Consider the following 22,429-nt stretch of genomic DNA (forward strand, 5'->3'; position numbering starts at 1 on the left):
GCAAGTAAATCAAGCATGTAGTAGGACCCTGTCAGTCAATGGCATCAAGTAATAAATTCTGGACTGTTACATATAGATGAAAGTCATACCCATAAATATTATGTAAATATGTGGACCATGGGGAGATTTATCATACCTCGACATATGAAAGCGACCATGCGCCCTGCTATGTTCCTCTTGATGTATCCAGTGGGTGGCGCAACCACCGGGCAAAACTACACCAGGTCCAACCTGGCATAGTTTTGCGTAAAAACCTGCAAACCAAAGTTTTTCAAAATTATGCAGACACAGGGCAGGAACACCCCATGCCACCTATTCACCAGCTGCCATGCCCCTCTACACCCACATGATGTGGAGGTGGTGCCGTCTCTATCAAGAATTTGCGATTATTTCACCACTTCTACACCGTAAAACTGGCGGAGATGCAGTGACAGATCTCCTCCTGCATCTTTTCAGCTTACAGCCCAAGCAAAATCGTTAACCCAAATTGTGCTTTTCATTCATTTCTAATGAATGCTTCTATTTGAGGGCGCAGTTACATGGTGAGTTCTTGGTGCTTTTTTAAACTCATTGCAAAACGTGCATGCTTTTCCAGGTTTATCATGAGCTGGTTTGAATCTGTTTTTCTTTCTGAAAGTGTAAGCAAATGTAGAAAAAAAAGTTAACACAGCTGCTAACACTTCCAGAGATTCTGAAAATCGGATGCAAACAAGCCAAAAGCATGGGTAAAACGCACTGTGTAACCACACCCTTAGGGTCCCTTGGTCCCATTTTAAGGGTACATTCACAGCGGTATGCCTGCAGTGTGCTGGAGAGGAGGAGGCGGCCCCTCCTCCCTCCATAGAGAATAGCGGCGCACGGCCGCACACACGCCGAAAGATAGAGCGGTGGGCGGGCCGGATCGGTGCCACACGTGTGGCACCGTATCTGCGCCGCTATTGCCGTCTATGGGGACGTACATGCGGCCGCATGTACATCCCCGCAGACGGCCATGTGAATGTGCCCTAAGCATGTGTTTTCAGTCACTTTTAAAACGCATCCTTTTTTGACCGTTTACCATGCGTTTGGCTGCTTACAACTTGTTTATCAAGATAATTGGCAAAACGGATGAAAAACGCCATCTGTGGGTTCACCCTCAGTGTCAGTGCTTCAAAATAGCTGTCTTCAAAACAACCCCCCCCCCCCCCCTCATCATTAGTAAAAACCCATATAAATCTATTGCATATTACTCTGGAACATTGTGTAAGCAGATTATCTTCTTGTAGGTACTCTGGATTCACCCCTTATCCATGAGTAGATGGACCTGTCACTTCTCTCTTTCAAGAAGATCCTGCTAAAAGTGTCCAATATCCATAATCTGCACACAGCAAAGCCAGAAACACCACTTCAGCAAGACCAATCATGGCTGGGTATGGCCATTATCCCTTTACACAGATCAGGTCAAATTTGTATAAAGCCTAAATCTTCGCAAAAAAAAAAAATGAACAGGCACAGTGTTCTTGCTGGGAAAGCTATGCTTCCTGCTTGTAGGTAAAATGGTAAAACCTACAATGCAAAAAAACAATCCTCAATTACCCCAGACATTCCGGGACTATAAAACAACTGGGGTTACTAGGTGAGGTGCCCGTTCTGTGCTCAGAAAACTTGGTATAACAGAACTTCTGGTAACCAAATAGCCTGTACACTGTACATGGTGTGGTGAAATGTTTTTTCAGGCATGTAAGGCAGAAACAAAATAACCCCATCAGCTGCGCATGTATAGTCTATTGTCCAGTCACATATGCTGTAAAGCCTCTTGTCCCTGCTCCGTGTATCCATCATCTCTGTTGTAATCTGCCCAAACACCAAAAGACTCCTGAAAGGTGACATTTCTCTGGGTCATGGGCATCCGCTTTTTATCCCTTGAGAAAAAGCTAAACCTAGAGAGAGAATAAAACAGAATTATATCCAAAGCACAAGTCCTGCAGGAAATGTTAACATACAATTCAGGAGACAATATATCCGGCAAAGGCAGGGTATAAGTATATATACAATTATAATGCAATACAAAAGGGTTGTAATATATTGCATAGGATATCAAACCCATTAAGGGGAACTAAAAAAAAAAAATTTATAAACCTCTTACTCTATAACATGGCCTATAAATTTATAAAAAAAAAAATTTAGATTTGAACATGGGGATTTCCTTTTTTTTTTTTTAAGTTTCACTATGGATTCACAAGGATTAAAGGGGTTGTTTATACAGGATAGAGAGTAAACCTAAATAGATAGATTTCACACTTCCAGTAAATGGAAAGTTACCATTTACCTATAATAGAGGAAAATAATATTTATGTACATATTTATAATTACCGTAATTGGCTCCTGTTATTAAAAGTAATATTGGTTAAGGCGACATCTGAATTTCTCTTAATCATTGCATCAATCCAAGGACATGCTGTTAGAGTGGCACATTACATTGCATGCATTGTGCACATATGACCACTGCACTGCATACATGGTAGCATTAATGATTACATTAAACGTCTAAATGGTCATTTTCTATACTCCTTAAATGGCTTATATTTTATGTGTTTTCATATACAATCATTGAATAAAATGGAGTTGTAATTCTACCAGCAGGAGCTGGAAAAAATGATAACTGAAATATGTTGTACAAATTGTGCAGCTGTACACAGCAGATCCAGCTTGGCTGGTTTCTATAGTCAGGGGCAAGGTTGCAGGTTGCCAACAGGTAAGCAACAGTGAAATCGACCGCAACTAAGGGTGGTGACACACATGGCGTTTTTAGTGCATTTTCAGATCGTAAAAAGCGCATGCGTTTGACCAATTATCTTAATTCAAACAGGTCAAAAACACATGCGTTTTTTACGATCTGAAAACACACTAACTAAAAATGGCCCAAAAACGCCATGTGTGTCACCACCCTAACACATTACAGGAAATCTACAGTTGAGAAACTACTTTTTCAAGAAGTTTTGATGCAGATTTCCCGTGGCTGCAGCTGCACCCTGTCTATGCACAATTATAGGATGCAACTTCTGCCAAAATAAACTTGAATCCATCGTTATGCAAATTATTTTTGAAGTCTACTGGGGGGTGTATAATAGCCTAAGGGAAGTCTGGGGGCGAAGGCTATTACCCGCCTCCCTACATGTTCTTACTGCGCTTCTCTGGCAGTAAGCAAACGCTGCACAAGCAAAGTAGCTCTGATGTCGGAGACACGCTTGACTCTCCTGAGCTCTGCGTATCCTCAATGCCTGCGCACTGCCAGCAGACGCAGACGAATACGAGCTACTGCGCATGTGCAGAGCTGAGGAGTCAGTTGATTTTAGAAGGAAGGAGGCCATGGATAATATTTTATCACAGTCACAGCTTGGATCTAAGAGTATGTGTCCCTGGTTTATCATCCTTGATTTTGATGGTAGATTTCCTTTAATACTTGCAGAATATTGGATATAATTTATGATTATCTTATCCACATACTGCCAGTACAACCTGCAGCAAAAAACGAGTTTTGCTGCAGGCTTTGAAGCCTGCAATAACTGCAGCGGATTCTCAGGGTAAGGCTGTGTTCACACGTCACTATTACACTGTGCTTTAATTACATTACGTGAGAGGAGACCATGCCCAATTACACGGTTAACAGAATGTCAATGTGATGTTAACACAATGTTAAAAGGGCAAATCTCCTTTTCTTAGCTGCTGTATTGCATAAACACAATGTAAACATGTGATTCTAGCCTGAGGAATTCAGCCTAAGAAAAATTGTTGCCTAAAACCGCAGCAGAAACCAGACTTGTTCAGCTTCAATCAGAATTGCTGCAGACTACTTTGCTCCCTGCTCATAAACAAAAAAAAAAAACAAGCATTTATCCAAGTTAAAAAAAAATCCCACACTTCCAGACAGGTTTATAGCACCTGCAATATAAATATTGTCCATTATGCGACCTAAACTAGTAGCTACTACTCCATCCGTCTAACTGGACCACAAACTCCTTATCCACATTTTTTAATACTTGCAAGAATTGACGGACTTCACATAGAAACAATTCAAACGCCTGGGACTCAACCCAATGACATACAGGCATCCATTGAAACATGTGTTGGGCAACAAGCACCCATTACTTTGTATGCAATCAATGTAATACAATAGGTCAATCATTGTACACTCTTCAATGGAAATGGATATGCCCCAGGCGTTTGCATTGTGTTTCTAAATGCAATGGAGGGAGTTTATTTAGAGTTGAATTTTAAATGCCAGTCTTAAAATTCGCCATATGTGATCCATCCCCTTAGTAGATATGGCCTCAATCTCAGCCAGGTTTGAGCTAAGGCCAGATCTGAACTGGCAGCAATTTCTGCTATAGTCTCCAATGGAAAAAAATACGACAGACTGGGGAGTTCACACCCATGAAGCCTGAACTAGCGGGGAAGGCATTAGATCTCTCCCCAATGGCAGATAGTGCCCTATTATTCAGTTTGGCTTATTATCTGAAAGAATTTCTAGGATCTACCCAAAGACTCTACATGGTATCTGTACACAGCCTAATCTATCCCTGCTTTCCAATGCCTTGTGGTACAGGATACCTTTGTATGTAGTTAGACATTAAGTGACTGGCCATTCCCATTGGTAGCTAGATGCATGATGTTTACCAGCCAGTCAGAATGTCACCAACAACACACATGATGGGAGCACATCCATTCCATGCACAAAAGTGAAAATCACAATACAAAAGGTAATGAAAATGAGTCCTACAAGTGAGATAAGCCTGCTGATTGGCTGCAAAGTGGGATCATCTGCAATCAACCCAGCCGCTACCATGGGCATTATGGCTGTAAACATCCTGATGGAGACAGACAACAGACAGCAAAAACAGTACGGAAGGTCAGTAAAGTATGAAAATAAAGCATATTGACAGCACTATGACACATAGTATAACACATGTAATATGATCTCTAAAATATGATCTGCAGAAGTATTAGGATATGAGATGTACGAGCCCTGATCTATATCTAGTTTAAGTAAACTAGCTCCCGCTTTATCCATTCCCACATGTTACACAGTTTATGAAATGAAACCATTAAAGCCATTTTTTTTCCCAGAAATTAATAGTGCAGAGCATATGGTCAGTTTTTAAAAATATACTCCATTTAGTAAAACAGCTTATTTGTGGTGTTTTTTCTGCTCTCTCCTGCACCAAGCAGTATATCTTAAAGCCAACCTGTCACCAGTAATGTCATTTTTAGCTGGCGACAGGTTCCAATACTAAGCCGATTTTACAATGCCCATTGTCAGCATTCTAAATAACTTCAGCACTTTATGCAAGTTAAATTCACATTACCTGGCTCCCTGCCAGCAGCGTGTGGAGAGTCCCAGGGGAGAGGCAGCTGTAGCCTGTCTCTCCTCATGCATTCCTCCTCTGCTCCACACAATCCCTCTCCCTCCCCTGCCTGCTCAATGCATATGATAGGAAGTGGGGAGGGATGAGGGTGTTGCATGAGTGTGCAGGAGAGGAGACTGACACAGGATAAAGTTGTCCCCTCCATGGGGACTTGACACATGCTACTGGCAGGGAGATGGGTCATGTAAAATCAATTATGAATCAGCTCTCTGAGAAGTTTACAGCCAGTCTCTGGATACTTAACCCATTATTAAGGGCCTTGAAGGTAAAAATCCATTTGGTTGGTAGATTTATGGCAGATAAATACATCCTGTAAATCCAATGTACTATAAATAGTGCGGCCGCACAAAACTGTACTGTTGTGTCTCACTGTACAGATGATTTCATTAAACAAAGACCACGTATGTAGATACATGTATACACAGAACCTGGTGCCTTTCATTAAAACACCGCTACATGTGACGGCACCCTCGGGGTATGTTCATACAGGATTTCTGTTGAAGATTTTGACCTGCAAGGACTAGAGTGGGAGGAAAAATGGGACCGAGTTGAGGTACCAATATTTTTGGTAAGTTAACTGTTTGAACTGAGCCAAAGGGTGATTTTTCGCCCCCCCCCCCCCTTTATTCAGCTTTTGAAGCCAATACAAGAAAAAAAAGGATTAATCCCATATCATGATTCAAACCTTGTTTTTAAATTCAACACGGAAATACAGGTACCGCACCACATCCACTACTATTCCCTGTGCTGCACTTGTGCTGGTCATTTGAAACCTGTCAGTACCCATCAGTTTCCTGTAGCTGTGCCCGCTGCATTCACACATTGCTGCTCTCCTGACAGCCTGGTCTAGGTCATACATTCCTGACATGCTAGTCACCAGCGCAGTGTAGGGACAAGCAGCTCAGCTGAATAACACAAAACAGCAGGGATTTGGAGGGCAAGCCCTGTGTTTGAGACCCGTGATATAGACAATGGGGTGATAAACTAAGGAAAATACACCATTCATGTAATTTGTGCAAGAGAAACTCTGCTTTGCATGAGACATGCTTTGTGCCACAGTTTTCAAGTTCTTTTCACACCAGTGTCTGGTCCAGAAACCGAAAACTCAGTCCAGTTATGCAAATGCTTGCTATCAGATGACAAAGTGTTCTCTATAATCATCCTTATAATTGTTAGAAACATGTCAGCTGATCTTTCTTAAAAAAAGTTCAGAAGTGTCAAAAGAAAGGTCTAGTCAAATTTATTTTTACTCAAATAGCAAACCAAGCACCATACGATACAGATACACTATTTCTGGCCCGATATCTGCTATGCTGACACTGCTTTGAAAGAAGATACATTCTCTTGGAATAGATTAAGGGTTGCATCCTATTCCCCAAGGTGCACTTTGTAAATATATAATAAATATAGTTTGTACCACTAGCAAATAAAACTTTACACAAGCATGTGTAATACAAAAACAAAACGGGCAATGGCTCTGGGACCTACATGGTTAATGAACAAAGAAAAAGCTGCAGATGCATAACAATTTTACACATGAATGTATAAAACTGTAAAGGAGACGTGACTCAAGAAAGAAGGACACACTGATGAGACATCAGGATCATGCGGTTCCAGTACATGCTCAAAGACTACGGAAATCAGGAAGTAAGGGAAGACCTTGTTACCTGGAAAACGCGATCATAGAGAGGATACAGACAACCCATGATGTGAAAATAAGCAAATAACTGTATATTGTGTGGAACTCATCACTACAAAAATGAAAACAACTTGATGTGAAATCCTCAATCCACTCATTTTAAAGCTTTTTAAAACAACTGTTCACATTTGCTGGTATTGGGCTACACTCCCATCAGGTTTTTTTGTAAACACTCGGCATATACGCCAGGAAAGCTCCCAACTTATAGGCTAAACAGACATATACTGGTAGACAGAGGCCTCCTTTTTACCGCCATCTTTACATTATACTGTACTTTGTATTCTGAGGAAACAAAAGGATGGAAAAAAGAAAGTAAACCCACAGTAAGCTACGTTTTAACATCCTTCCTCCTCCAGCTGAGGGACGTATACACTCAGCAGAGACCATTAAAGGCAATGAGGGACAGATGCAAAGTATTGCATCCCTCCCTGGGCTACCCTAAGAGTACACTCAAGAAGGGGGGGGGGGGGGGTTAACTTGAACATCGGCAACGGCCAATAACTCTACGTGGATTTTGTCGGATACGTCTTAGGTCCCCACCCCTTGTAAAGGTACATCAAAAATCTGCCCAACGGATCCATACAACAGAAGTGAAAAACAACGTGAACCCAGCCTGAATGGTATATGAATAGGCTCAAAGGCTGGTCGTATACATATTTCTGCAAGCGAAAGTGATGGATCGAAAAGTCCTGATCATAAAGGTCTTGTGCCAGTTCCCCATGTAGGATATTGTATAGAACAGTGGTGGCGAACCTATGGCACTAGTGCCAGAGGTGGCACTCAGAGCCCTCTCTATGGGCACCCTTGCCATCACCCCACTGCAGACTCTGCCAGACAGGACTCAAGGCCTCTTGCAGTCCCAGGCAGCCCAGGACCCTAGAAAGAAGCTACAATGATAACCTAAGCTTTTTCTCCTTCTTTCTACTGTATTGGTGTCCTCAGGTGCCTATACAATTTAAACATGTGACAGAGCAGGGAGTAATAAGTTACTGTTTATATTGTTGCATCGGCACTTTGCGAAAAATATGTGGGTTTTGGCTGTAGTTTGGGCACTCGCCGTCTAAAAGGTTTGCCATTACTGGTATAGAATGATAACATGTAAGCCCTTTGGGAAATTATGTGGACTATACTGTGATGCAACAGGTGGGTAGGGCTAATGATACTTTCATCAAATAATAATGGAAGATCTTGCTTCCATCTTCACAAGCTAGAGACATCAGGTCTATTCTACACAAACAGTTTGCGGCTCCCTCCATTTTAAATAAGTTGGGTTGGGCTGAATCACAATGTACTGTTCTAGCTGACGATAGAAGAGACTGCATTGCTTGTCTAAATTGGGCAGTCTGTTCAAACAGAATATCAAGGAATAGCATTAAAGGGAACCACTCCTGAGGATTTAGGTCCACAAAACAGCAACTGGACTTCGAAGGCTCACAATAATATCCTTACCTATTATTTAGGAATCAGAATGATACATGAAAGATGTACATCATCATAAGCTTCCTTAAGCAGCTGCCACTTGTGATAATGTACCTGCCGCACGGGACATCAATAAATCCCTTGACTTAATTGATGTCCCACATGTCCCTTTGATTACAGCAGTAAAAGTTCTTTTTTTATGTCATTCTGAATCTCCCAGAGTATATGGACATAATTGTGATCCTGTCTTATTCCAAATTGGTTGCGGCCCAAATCCACATGACAGGTTCCATTTAACTTACACAGTTGTCAAAGCAAATTACTTGTATTCCCCATCTGCCGCTTAAACACAGAATGCTTTTTGCCAGTCTACTTGTGCAATTCCTTATGCTATTATGTCCGGGAACATAGCTAGAAGACAATTCTATTATCCACGTGCATGACATACTCTGATTGATCAGACACCAGATAAAATATATAAACTTTGCTGTCCTGAATCTCCTTATAATTTTCAATGTCAAGAGAAAGATGGATTGGCATGTTGAATTTTTTTTTTTTATTCTGAGGGTTGGGAGGCAGCTACAGATGTGGCTTTGTACCCTCTTCCGATATAAGGTATGCTTCTGAGTGCATGGGTAAAAATCTAAAGGGGATTTTCCTACCAAGAAATAAAATCTGACAGCTAAACAAGGCACCTTAATGGGGATTTCCAGTCTCCCTGTGAAACCCATAGGGGTTGGGCTGAAACCCAATCAGGTTAAAGGAAACCTACCACCACGGATCTACCTGTAAAGGTAGATCCGGTAGCAGGTTCCTCTGATGTATAGTTGTATAGCCCTTTTTAGGGCCATTTTTTTTGGTGGCCCCTAAATTGTAAATTTGCACAATATTCAAAATTTTCTAAAGAGGCTACTGGGGCACGGAGTAGGAAGAGCTGAGGCTACATGGCATGGCTACTCCATGCCCCAGTAGCCTCTTGTGTTCCGCCTACCGTGACATCTTCAGTGCTCAGCTCCTGGTAGCTGCGCAGACTTGTCTGAGAAGCTAGGTTCTGCGCATGCGCAGAACACAGCCGGCTGCCTCCGTGGTCTCGGCCCTAAAGCCGGAGCTTCTGTGCATGCGCAGAACCCAGCTTCTCAGACAAGTGGTAGCTGCGCGCTGAAGCTTTCAGGGTAGGCGGATCACAAGAGGCTACTGGGGCGTGAAGTAGCCGTGCCGCGTAGCCTCAGCTCCGTCTACTCCACGCCCCAGTAGAAAATTTGAACATTGTGCAAATTAAATTTACAAAACTTAGGGGCCACCTAAAAAGGGCTAAACAACTGTTCATTAGAGGAACCAGCCATCAGATCTACCTTAATAGGTAGATCCGTGGTGGTAGGTTTCCTTTAATGATGTCCACCAGTCACATCTCTAATTTCGTACCCGCTGCAGGGACAACCGCAACAGTCACATGATTTTCAACCCAGCAGAAAGGTCCACAGACTAACCAGAGTATGCAGAGCAATAAAGAGGAGCTGGAGCAGGGTAAGAAGTTTTTTTTTTCCCTGCCCTCTAGCAGTTGTCAGTAGTGGTTGTAAGTCAGTAATCACCCAAGTCATTGTCCAAACCTTAACTGTGCGGGTCACACATGGGGTTTGTATTGTGTTTAAACAATGCAAAACACTGGATGCGTGTGTTTTAATGGAAACGCACACGTGAATAGAGCAAGCCCCAAACCCAGTCTTTGGTATTGCGTTTGCAAGCACAATACAAGTGCCACATGTGATCACGCACTTATACAAGCCTTCTACATGAAGGACAAAACACCCAGCCAAACTAGCAATCTATTCTGCACTGATCAACATTAAAATATGTGTAGCAAAAACCTACCAAAAGAAAAGGTGCAAGCTTTCTTTTTCTTTGAGAATTTTATACTTTTACCCAGAGATAAAATTGCATTACCGATAAGAGAAACAGTATCCAACATTTCTCCAATGTACCTGTCATATTTAATATTCCTCTAACTTTTATAGTTAGCTCATTGTTTGAAACTACATACCAACTTAAGTATCTAAATAGTTACACTATTTTTATTAATAATCTTTGCAATTGCATAAGAAACACAAAAATGTTACTAGACAATTACTTACAGCCTTTTGATACCAGACTCCTGTGGGTTGGGAGGTTTGGGGTTAATTACCGGTGAAGACTGTGGAACCTTGTTTTCCTCATCTGCTTCTTCACTGAAGGCAGATAATGCAGGAATTATTATTCATCACATTGTGAGAACAAGCTACAGATCTTATATAAGAAATTCATAAAAGAAATACCTCCACATTTAGCTTGCATTAGCTTAACTGAGGAAAATGGAGAGTACCAACCTATATACATCAAATCCAGAGGTTTCTGCTTTAAGAGGAATAACAGAAAGCTTACAGGAGGGAAGTTGGAGTGTTCATCTACTGCAGCTCTAGACACATGGCAGTACACCGAAAAGTCAAACAGACTTTGCTTCATTGGGCGATTGTTGTCGCCCCCAGCAGGGGACACATTGGGTGGAATAAAATGGTTTAAAATATGCCAATTTTGTTGCATTCATTTTTTTGCAGCAAAATTTGCCAGAGATTTAAAACATATTTTACTCTGAAGTTTTTGTTGAAATTACACAAAAATGCTGTTAAAGGGGTATTCTCGTCTGGGCATTCACATTTACCACAAAAAAAAATAAATAATAAAGTCTTGACACTAGTATAAGCCTAGGGTGGGAAATACAGCTGCTACTCTAATAAAATGTCCAGTAGCCTTCCCTTGTGAATATAATGTCCAGCAGAGTTCCTCAAGAAGATAAACTTAGTCTTCACCTTCTGTGCGTCTATGCAATGTGCCGACGCAGAAACTATGACGCGGTAGTTTCGCCGCCTGCTGAACTTATAGTTTGTGCTGCCAGGAACCCGAAGAGGTGCTGCAGGGAGAAGAGGACGGGGGTCAGCGCTGGAGGGAGAGTACCAAGTTTATTTAATTATTTTTTTTATATACACTTGAGTATACGCTGAAAAATTGTGCTAAAAACTCGGCTTATACTCAAGTATATATGGCATTGATTTTCCATACATTTCGTCATTTGGATGTTGAAGAAAAAAAAAAAAAAAAAAAAAAAAAAAAAAGTGTACCTCTGTTAAGATAAATGTCTATAAATATTTCTAAGGGACAACATGGCTACAACATGGTTGTCCTTGGATACAACCACTGCTGGAGCGATCGCAGAAAAGAAACAAATTGTTTTTCCATATGAAATGTCCAGGAGTTACTGCATGTCCCACAGCCGCCCTGTGGTAATGAACGCTGAATACAGGTGGCAGGGCAGGTCTCAATAGCACATACCTGGCCACCAGAGTGCAGGAATGGTCGTACCAAAGGACTCTTGTTTAGAATGGGAAAATTATGGGAAAATTATGGGAAATTATCTCAGCACATTATTATTGATAACATGCATTTGAAGAATTTTTTTCTATATGGTATTTGAATTAACTTTAAGTGAATGCCAAGATGGTAATACCCCTTTGATTAGAAGCCCTGGAGATCTGTGTATGCTTTTATTAGTGACAGGACAGTAAAAAGCGAAGTTATAATCCAGGTCTGCAGCTCCTACAAGGCCTATGGGCTGGTCTTTCATTCTGTAGAGCTTTCTGCACTGTGCTGCTCTTGAGCCGCCCCCCACACTGCCAAGAGTAGGAGCTGTATCAGCATTTTGGTTGGATACTTACAGCAGTCACTGAGGTTACAGCAGAGGTTAGGGGCTGTGGAACAGTTCATTACAAAGTTTCTGCAAGTGAACTAGATGGGTCTTTCAGCCTGAACAGATTTTTTTTTTTCTACTTGGATAACCTTTCACAGTCCTGCTGCTACTTACAGAACGTTATTACACAGCTCTCTAGGGCCTATGGCCAAGCACTTTCTCCAGTTTAATTATGGTATAAAAAAAAAAAAAAAAAAAAAAAAGGCGGATATTAAAGAACAAAAAAAAAAAAAAACCTTTGTCTTGAACTTAATTTGGGTAGACAAAATTCAGTAATTATTATAGATTAAATACTACCTTTTATAATACGCAAGTTCTTCCTGCAGCATAAATACTTTGGCCTTTAGTTCATTTCTTTCATGTAATACATCTCTCAGTTCCTGCAGTGTAAACCTTGGCCGACTGGAGTCTTTAAGATCAATAGACATCTTCTCAGGGTCAAAAATAGGATCTTCATTTATGGCTTCAGTCTACAAAAACCATCAGAAGCAGAATTCAACGAAAGATTTAGATGACATGACCCTTCATTTCCCTTACTGTTATACATTCATGTTTTATGGGATCAAGCAGTGCTGCCATGATAAAAATGTGAGGTTTACTCCTCTCTGAAGAAGTCTTAAAGGACGTCTACCACCTGGATGAAATATTGTATCAGCCCCGAGGCAGCTTCGGCGCTGCGCGCGGCCGTGCGCGACTCGATAGGAAGTGCCGGAGGCGTCACGCGCGCAGCGCCGAAGCTACCTCGGGGCTGATCATCAAAATGTGTTTAAACCCCGATATAGCGGTTTAAAACACTAGCAAAGGTAAGCTCCGGCACCAGCTCACCCTGAGCTGGTGCCCGGTGTTTACATCTAATACCTACCATCAGCAGTGGTAGATTTCCTTTAAGTACGCTCATTGTAAAAACATTGTTCATTAGTATTAAATAACTAAAAGTTATTGAAAAAATATATACCATTCGTAAAAAAAGGTAACCTTAGCGCCAGTTACCTTCTCTTTTGTCTCTTCACCATTTTGCATTGGCTCTCCTTTCAGCCTTTCCCTCATTTTTGAAATTTCCACTCTCATGTTACCAGACTCCTGCTCCTTGGCTTGTAGATAGGCTTCTAGCTCCACTTTCTGCTCAATCAGCGATTTCCCTTGTGCCTCCACCACTGTGATGCGGTGTCGGAGGTCATGATTAATTTTCATGAGACGATTCTGCTGCTGTTGTAGCTATAGTTTGACCAGAAAGACGCATTTGATATTTTGGGAGTGTCACATTATAAAATGTTATTAAAGTTTGCTTACATCACAATCCTTGTGCTAGCCAACCACGATTTTTTTTTTTTTTTTTTTTAGTTCTAGTGACATCTCAGTTGTTGTCTAGTGACATCTCAGATTTTTACATCTGAATTTTCACCACTCTGACCTACTTCCTTTAAACTCATGCATGAAAAACTGACCACACTGGGATCTGGGTGCCTTCCCTTTTTCTCACCCACTAAGTTCAATGAACGAATGTTGCACAGATCAGAATAGTGCATGCTGCGATTTTCTCGGGTAGGATCAGATGTGATCAAAAGACAATATCAACGAGTCACATTTCTGTCTGATGTAATTTAGCACTGATACGAGAAAATTGTTTGAGGGCAATGATCAAGAGCACTGAAATTGTATGAAACCAGTGTGAACAAATTGTAACTATGAGGCCCCTTCCACACTTGCGTTGCAGATCACGTCAGAGTTTGATCAGGGTGCGATCAGGGTTTGGTCAGTGAAAAACGCACATTTAGCATCAGAGTTCAAACAGTTTTCAGTCAGTTTGTTCAGAGTCTGTTTTTCACGCACGTTTTCAATGCAATTTCAATGCGTTTTTCGCGCGCAGGTAATGCACGTGAAATGGACTCAGGACTGAGCTCTATCTTTTCTATGGCAATTGATGCGTGAAAAACGCATTGCACTTGAAAGTGTCTCAGAGTGCAATGCGTTTTTGATGCATCTCCATAGACTTGTATGGCGCGTTTTTCACGCGCGTGACTTGCAAAAGTAGAGCATGTCGAGATTTAAACACGCGTTAAAAAAAAAACGCGCGTGTGTGCATGAAAAAGAATGCAAGTCTGAAAACACCCATTGATTACAATGGGTCAGAGTGCAATGCAAGTTCTGCGCGTCAAAAGCAAGCGCAGAAAACGCGCGTGAAAAACGCAAGTGTGAAAGGGGCCTTACTATAAGCCATAAAATAAAAATCAGTTTTTGGCTTATAGGATAGTAAGGTTTCAGAATACTAAGAATATTTTGACCTAAACAGCAGAAGAGCTGCAGTAGATGTAAGTTGCTGGCTGGCACAAATTAGTTTAACATTGCTGCAATAAAAAGGGCCTATATTTTACTTAAATACAGGCAGTCCCCGGATTACGTACTAGATGGGGTCTGTAGGTTTGTTCTTAAGTTGAATTTGTATGCAAGTCGAAAATGAATATTTTATCATTGTAACCCCAGAAAGTTTTTTTGGTCTCGGTTTCAATTAGATTTTAAAAATGTTAGAACGTCATTAGAACCAGGATTAACAATAATGCTTATTTTCAGGCACATTTAATAACTATTATAGGCGTTTATTGTAGCCTAAGGATAAAGTTCAGTAATTTAATAATATCCAGAGGTCCGTTTGTAACTAGGGGTAGTCTAAGTTGGGTGTTCTTAAGTAGGGGACCACCTGTATATAAATAACTATAATAAAAAAAAATAAATTAAAAAAAAAGTACTAAGAACCATCCAAGTACTCACTGCTTCTACATCTTCATTCTTCAGAACCAGTTCTCTGTCTTTGGCTCTTATTTCATCTCTTTGTTTGTCCACCACTTCCTTTAGTTTTTTCATCACTTGCCTTTCTCTCTCTGACATGCCTACAATTGCCAACAGCAACAATAGGAACAGATGATCAGGCACGCTCATACAGTAGTTAGTAGGTCACTGAATAAAAGATAGTTGTACATTGTATATCTTCATAATATCATTATTTGTAGAGCAACATTAATTCCATGGTGTTGTACAATCAATAAGGGTCCACATACATTACATTAAGATGAGAATAAATTAAAGTACAAAAACTACAGATATCTGAAACAAGCTACTGGAAAAACCTGCTTATGAGTCCTCACGTTATCCATGGCCTCCTTCCTACTAAAATCAACTTTTAAAAAGATGATAATGAGCCTGAGGGTCTCTGGGGGGGGGATGTTACCAGAGCCCCTCTGATGTATTATCACTGGCTGTTACATTGAGCAGAACAAGTCTCCTCCCTCTGGATATATATTTGGATAACAAATATAAGAAGACCACCACAGTCACAGTGCCTGGATCTATGGGCAAATGTCCCTGGTTTATTCTGCTTGATTTTCATTTAATTTAAAGGGGCCACTTTGTTTTTGGTGAAGTGTGTGGGGCAGGATATTAGGTAATTTACCAATAAACATCTATTAATATTTCTGCACCACTTTCTTGATATGTGAAGTGAAGGTCCCTCTTTTACCTCATCAGCCAGAGATTCCTGTCCATAAAATGGCCGCAGATAGAGGATCATGTGATCACTAACTGACGATAGATCATGGAGAGTTAAGGATCACATGATCTCCATCTGCGGACATTTTATGGACAGCAATCTCTGGCTGATGATGTAAAGTGGCCAACCCCTAATATCCTTTCCCAGTATACTGCGTCATTACATACAATGCAAACACAACTGCTCACAGGAGGACTTGGCTTTGGTGGGGAAACTACATTGAAGAATTTAGTTATTTATTTTTTCAATTATGTTTTATGACATCAGTACCAGATAAAATAGTCATAAAAGTAAGAAACACTTGAAGCCTGGATGGATCCTTTAAACATTTGTTTAGCCAGACAACCTGAGTCTTAAGAGTTAGTCATTTTAACCAAGTGCTTTTGGAGTAAATGCATTTATTGGGTTTTAAAAAGCTCTCACTACATATGTTTAGACCTCTACGGCAGTGGGACTTTACGAGGAGCAGGACAGGCTTCTCTATTTTAAGCACAAGCTGTTCTATTCCAAGTGAATAGATGGACACAAGATTTATTTCTGTCTGGAACATATGAATGTAATAAGCTTAGCTATATTTAAAATAGTTACTTTCAAAGTGGTTATTCAAAGGTGCTAAATAGATTAGCATCTTGGTTGGTGTTCAGACTTTGCTACTGTCCATTTTAAGCAGTCAGCATTTAACCCAGTTTGCCTAGATCTCCAGAGACCATAATATAGGTTATTTGTATATACACCAATTAAATATTCACATTGCTAACTGAATCCATCCTTCACAAATCTCCCAAATAGATGATTGATGCAACAAAGTTTGTATACCTCAATAGCACAAGTAAAACACTTCACTCCAAAACCTCTGCTGAATGCCATCTTGGCACAAAAGGAGAAACTGATGCCCTATGGCAGTGATGGCAAAACCGTTTCTAGCCCAAGTGCCCAAACAGCCAAAAACTCTTTAATAGCAAAGTACTGAAAGAGCAATTTAATCAGCAACGTATTGCTTCCTACTGTACCACAGCTTTCAATCGTATTGGAGTCTCGAGGACATCAATACTGTTGAAAGGAGTGAAAATTTGGACTTTCATTAGAAGACCCTGGAGGGAATCTACAAATAGTTAAATTTGTGGGGCAGGAGCTCCAATGATAATCCAGCCTTGTCCACACCTCTTTGCTTCTCCTTTAGAGTCAGACAGTAGGTGTTCTCCTTAAGGAGACATTGCCAATTAAGGCCACCTCAAAGGCGTGTGGAGACTTAGCCTCACATAGCCAAATCAGTTCCCTACGCTGTACTGAGGAGACCCAACCAGGTCGAAACAGCGCTGTCTACAGTTGGGAGTCTGTTCCTTCTGGAATAGATATACTGGTTTGGCCTAATCCCACATCATGTTTTTAGACTTCTTGTAGGTCATGCTTGATGTTAAGGGGGCTGCCTTTCAAGGTAGCAAAAGGAGGTATTGTTTTCCATTTAACACCTTGGAAAACCTATTTGCATTCTTCTCCTTTAGACTCAGACTCAGCACATCCTGGACTTTCCAGGAATGCAGGAGGATGCCTGAAGTCACTGAACCATACCTGTAGAGGAGACCCAAGTAGACTTTGCAGTTGTGATCACCTTTTTTAGTTGACCAATAAAAAGTATCATTAACTGAGGACTCTAATCTTTTATCTTTTTAATACGGTTCAAGGAATATTTTAGCTTTTCAACCTGTCTGGCAAACTGTGGGGATGACAGCTTGGCTGCCCACAGAAATGGCTCTGAGTGCCACCTCTAGCACCCGTGCCATAAGATCGCCACCAGTTCTCTGTGGTGAGAGGAAGGCTAGATAACAAACAGGATTCTGCTGAACAATGAGGCTCAAAGTTACACAGTGACAGGAAAACGGTAGTTTATTTTATATGTACACAACTGACCATTGATTTACGCAAGACCTGTTAAAAGGTGAGGTATGGTTTTAGGGTACATCCAGATAACCGAGTGCTCGCCCGGACCTGATCGTGGACGAACACAGGACCGGGAGGAGAAGGTGGGAGGGGTGAACGCTCCTCAACCCTTCATAGGCATACAAGCAGCCGCCCGACACCATCACGTTGCTATGACACACCGCATCAGGACCGGCCAGATCACTACCACAATTCCAGTTGTCTGCATGTACCCCAAGAGTTATTGCTATTTATTTCTCTGTACTTACCTTCATGTTTCTGAAAGTCTTCATCTGTCAAATTGACATCCTTTAGAGATATATTGGAAAGTAAATTTTTATTCTCCTCCTGTAGTTGAGCAATTTGGCCAAGAAGGTCCTGGGCTTCTCCCCTCCAAACATCCTCCACCAGCTCAAGCTCCTAAAATATAAAGCATGTTATTAGTGAAGAAATAATTGCGCCTTCTAATGTTCACCACTGGAGAGCCATTTACTTCAACATCTGGTGATTACCAAGTGATGGAAAAAACTATAAACTGTTAAAGCATCCAGTTGAAAGGTTCAAGAATGATTGATCACATAAACAGACTCCTTAAAGACGTATCACACAGCGGATTGTGAAGCAAAACCATTCACCGATTGAAATTCACACGATCTTCTAACAGAACAGCTCATCAGTCCCTGCTCAGCAAATTGAAGAGGACCTGTTCTCTTAGCAGATAGTACTAAAAGTAGGCTTTAAAAAGACACTGGTTATAAACTGGGACAGCAGAGGCAGGCGTCCCAGAAACAATCTACACTATACCATCTGATTAGGCACAAAATATATACAGGCTGAATTCAGAAGTTCTTTCCCAACACTTTGTTACTAAGGCTATATTCACACTGCCGTTGCCCGCCCATAACCGTACCGTAGCGGGCAACGGCAGTGTACGGGGAGAGGAGGAGGAGGTGAGCGCAGCTCACCCCCGCCCCTCTCCATAGCAACCTATGGCGCACGGCCCCGTATTACGGGAAAAGATAGGACAGGTCCTATCTTTTTCCCGGGTACGGAACGGTACGGTGCCGCACGTGTGCTGCACCGTATCGCTCCCGTAGGAGTGTATGGGGGACGTATATCGGCCGTATATACGTCGGCCGTATATACGTCCTCCATACGTTCGTGTGAATGTAGCCTAAGAGTGGACTTAGAGTGTAGCTTGTTCTTTTACAACCTAAAGAGAATTTCTAAATAAAGCATTATTTACAATGACACTCAAGCTTCATGCAGACAAACCTATGCTACATCATTCATTTCCTGCTCTTATCGGTCTGTTGTGTATGGACCCGAGAAACACTTGAATAATAGAAGTGGTGGGTTCCAAAAAAATAAAGTGATCACATTGTGGAAAAATACAGTAAATTGTAAGTACAAGACACGTCACCTCCTTTTTCCACAATGTGGTTTTTTTTATTTTTAATCATTGAAGTTGTGTTTTTAACACTTAGTGTGCTGGAACCCACCAATTCCTCAAGTGGTTTTCTTGCATAGCAGACTATACTTTTTTTTATTATGCTTCAAAGACATAGTTATGCTTGAAAGCAAAGCTACTGTAACACTAACTTCTGATACAGTTTATTCTGCCTGGGCAGAAAAATATCTGAACACACGGTTCTGTGGAGCTGTAGACCCCATGCCCACCACTGTACAACATTAAAGGAACCCTACCACATGAAATGGTAGGTGTAAGCTTCAAAAACCGAGCGCCAGATCAGGGTGAGCTGGTGCCAGAGCATATTTTCGTTATTCTCCTAAACCGCTGTATCACGGTTTAAACACTTTAGTATCTTTATATGTTAAGCCGGTTCGCCGCACCGTGGTACGCGCCCGTCACACCATGCGCGCGACTGTGCGCCTAAATAGGAAATGCCGGAGAGCCGGCCACCTGGTGCGCCGAGCACGTACCACGGTGCGGCGAACCGGCTTAACATATAAAGATACTAAAGTGTTTAAACCGCGATACAGCAGATTAGGAGAATAACAAAAATATGCTCCGGCACCAGCTCACCCTGAGCTGATGCTCGGTTTTTGAAGCTTACACCTACCATTTCATGTGGTAGGTTTTATTTAAAGGCATTTCCTCATTAGAGCAGTGGAAATAGGTGGCATGGACTGCGGATTCATATCTTCTACATCATGTTGATGGCTGAGTGTCGCTTACCTCCAGGGAATAAGGAGATAGCATTAGGATACACTATGCCCAAAAAAATAAAGCATCTGTCTCCTGGAACGCATTATACAGTCATGTATAACCCTACTACACAAAAAGCTAAACCTATAATCAAATTATAGGAGTTCAGTTACACCATTAAAGGTTTTGGTTTCTATTTTTAAATATTATGGATGTTCCCGAGGAAACTTATTTTATGTGGGACTTCAGCTACAAGAATTTAGAGGAGCTACAGTACATTTGGTATTGGAACTCTGCTCTATTATTAGTAAATTGGATTAGAAATCTAAATCATAAAGAGTTTGTCAGTGAAAAACTGAGGATTTTCTATTACATTTTTCTTTTAGCAAGTCATTTCCATTCATCATAATTACATTCCATATTGAATAAAATCAATGTCTGATGAATGTCGCTTATGATAACTATAGCAATTGATCAGGGAGAAACAGGCTGCTCTCAGATCGAGTGCTGTCAGAATTTACTCACTGACCTATAGAGTTGGATGTGCAAAAATAGGTCAGATCAGGACACGGCAGCAGAAATTGCATGCGAATATAGATATTCAGTTTAGTGTAAGTTAATAAAATGTTAAAACCATACACAGCATATATGTATGAAAACCATGGTCTCTCTCTATCCCATCGCATCTATGCAACTGTATAGGAGTTTGGTGGAAATTTATCTAGAAGTTTGTCATCATGACCTACATATAAACCCAATCAAAGTAAATCTGATCTCATTTCACCCCATTATGTTGAACCGGTAAAGTTGGGAAAAAAAAATATATAACAAAAGCCAATTTTGCCATCAGAATAATATTTTTTGCACAATAACACATATTTTTGGTACCTTTCTGTTCAGCCTGACAGGGTGATGCACAGTCCAATCCTAATTAAATTTTTTTTTATTGTTGTATAAACTAGTAGAATGTATGGAGCACAATAAAATGCTAAATTAAAGAAGCAGTAAAGGAATAAAAGGCAATGATAACAGGTCCCGTCCTAATCTTATGTGGGCTCTCTATGGGCAAGAGAGCTACAACCTGGCATTGGCCAATAACATCTCCTAATTAATTCCTTAATTTCTCCGCTATTTCCCTAGACATCTACGTCTATATCCTTATAAATATTTCATCTGCGGGTGGGATACAATCAGAGTTTCCTTGAGTCTACAGGGGTCCTTGTTGTGATGGCTGACAAGTTTTATTGGCGCATTTGGCTCTTCCCGGGGGACAATGACGTGACAAACAATTGGGTGCTGGGACTGCATGATACAAGTAGGATCTGCATTACTCATTGAGTACAAGTCATACACTGCATCTGTGCTGGCAGCACAAACTTCAGTGCAGGCTCTTGGGAGTAGATGAGAGGCCACCACCAGTGTATGTCGTGTCTGCTGGGAGTTGTAGTCCTGTCCTCACCTTCTGGTGCTTCTTCTCCTTCTCTATCCTGTCCATCCGCTCCAGCCTCAGTCTGTCCAGCTCCAGCCGCAGCTCCTCCAGCTCGGGGTTAATGTTGTTCCTGCTCACCAGGACCTCCAGGATCTCCAGGACCCGCACAACTTTGGGCATGAGGCGACTAATAGCCTCGCAGCCATACTGGTCAATGACTCGCTCAAACTCCTGGCCCACTGCTGATGCGATGTCATAGACATCCATGACTGTCAGCTCGGCCACATTCTTCTCCAGGGCTGAGATCCCCTCCATGACTTCTCCCTCCTCCCAACCTCCGGCCGCCTCCCGCTCACTAGCCGGGGGAAGGGCGAGCCCCTGCTGCAGACAGACCTCAGACCTGCGCAGCTGCCGGGCGCCCAAGCCTCTGTCCCGGCCTGCAGACCGCTGCTAGAGCGCCGGATCCCAGCAAGTCACAGCCCGCGATCTGGTTATATGACACCAGAGGGCGCTACTGCGCATGTCCGGCCTGGCAGCCACTTTAACCCGTTCACTCACCTATAATTTATGTCATGACATGGCATCACCCATGGCGTTTTGAACCCGTTTTTGGTCCGTTTTTAAGCAGTCCGTCCAAAAAAACTTGTTGAAAAACCATGCTTTTTAAAAAAACGCATCCGTTTTTGAACAGTTTTAATTAAGATTATTAGTAAAACCTGTCAAAAACGGATGCGGTTTCAAAAAACCGCATGCGTTTTTAACGGACTGCTTAAAAACGGACCAAAAACGGGTTCAAAACGCCACGTGTGACCGCAGCCTAAAGAGCTAAAAAATTACAATTATTTTGCACTCACTATAAGGGACCTGTAGCCACCAGTTTTATGTTATTATCAAGCCTTTTCTGTGCTTTACTCCTCTAATGGAAGCAATCACTTTTTTATATTCTACATAAGGCCTTTTTTGTCTGTGGGCAGATTAGTATTTACCAATATTTCATATTCCACGAAATGTTACTGCGAAGTGGGAAAAATTCCAGTTGCTGAACTGAGAGAAAAAAACTGCTGCAAAATTTTC

General features: G+C 41.5%; 1 protein-coding gene across 5 annotated transcripts; it reads right to left on the reverse strand.

Moving 5' to 3' along the window:
* Positions 1-689: 689 nt before the first annotated feature.
* On the reverse strand, positions 690-21,834 carry RILPL1 (Rab interacting lysosomal protein like 1). Of its 5 annotated transcripts, XM_072144308.1 has the most exons (9): positions 21,386-21,834; positions 18,026-18,176; positions 15,065-15,183; positions 13,289-13,513; positions 12,596-12,768; positions 10,653-10,745; positions 7,073-7,156; positions 4,760-4,847; positions 1,692-1,919 (listed from the first exon to the last, which is right to left on the reverse strand). In XM_072144308.1, exons 1-9 carry the CDS (start codon positions 21,668-21,670, stop codon positions 1,914-1,916), a joined length of 1,224 nt encoding a protein of 407 aa, XP_072000409.1. In that variant the 5' UTR covers positions 21,671-21,834; the 3' UTR covers positions 1,692-1,913. The 5 variants fall into 5 exon arrangements, with proteins under 5 accessions (XP_072000408.1, XP_072000410.1, XP_072000412.1 ...); XM_072144307.1 differs by lacking the exon at positions 4,760-4,847 and having other exon boundaries at positions 690-1,919; XM_072144310.1 differs by lacking the exon at positions 7,073-7,156 and having other exon boundaries at positions 21,386-21,833.
* Positions 21,835-22,429: the final 595 nt, after the last annotated feature.

The sequence above is a fragment of the Engystomops pustulosus genome, chromosome 1 (genome assembly GCF_040894005.1).
Source record: "Engystomops pustulosus chromosome 1, aEngPut4.maternal, whole genome shotgun sequence".
NCBI classification, from domain to species: Eukaryota; Metazoa; Chordata; class Amphibia; order Anura; family Leptodactylidae; genus Engystomops; species Engystomops pustulosus.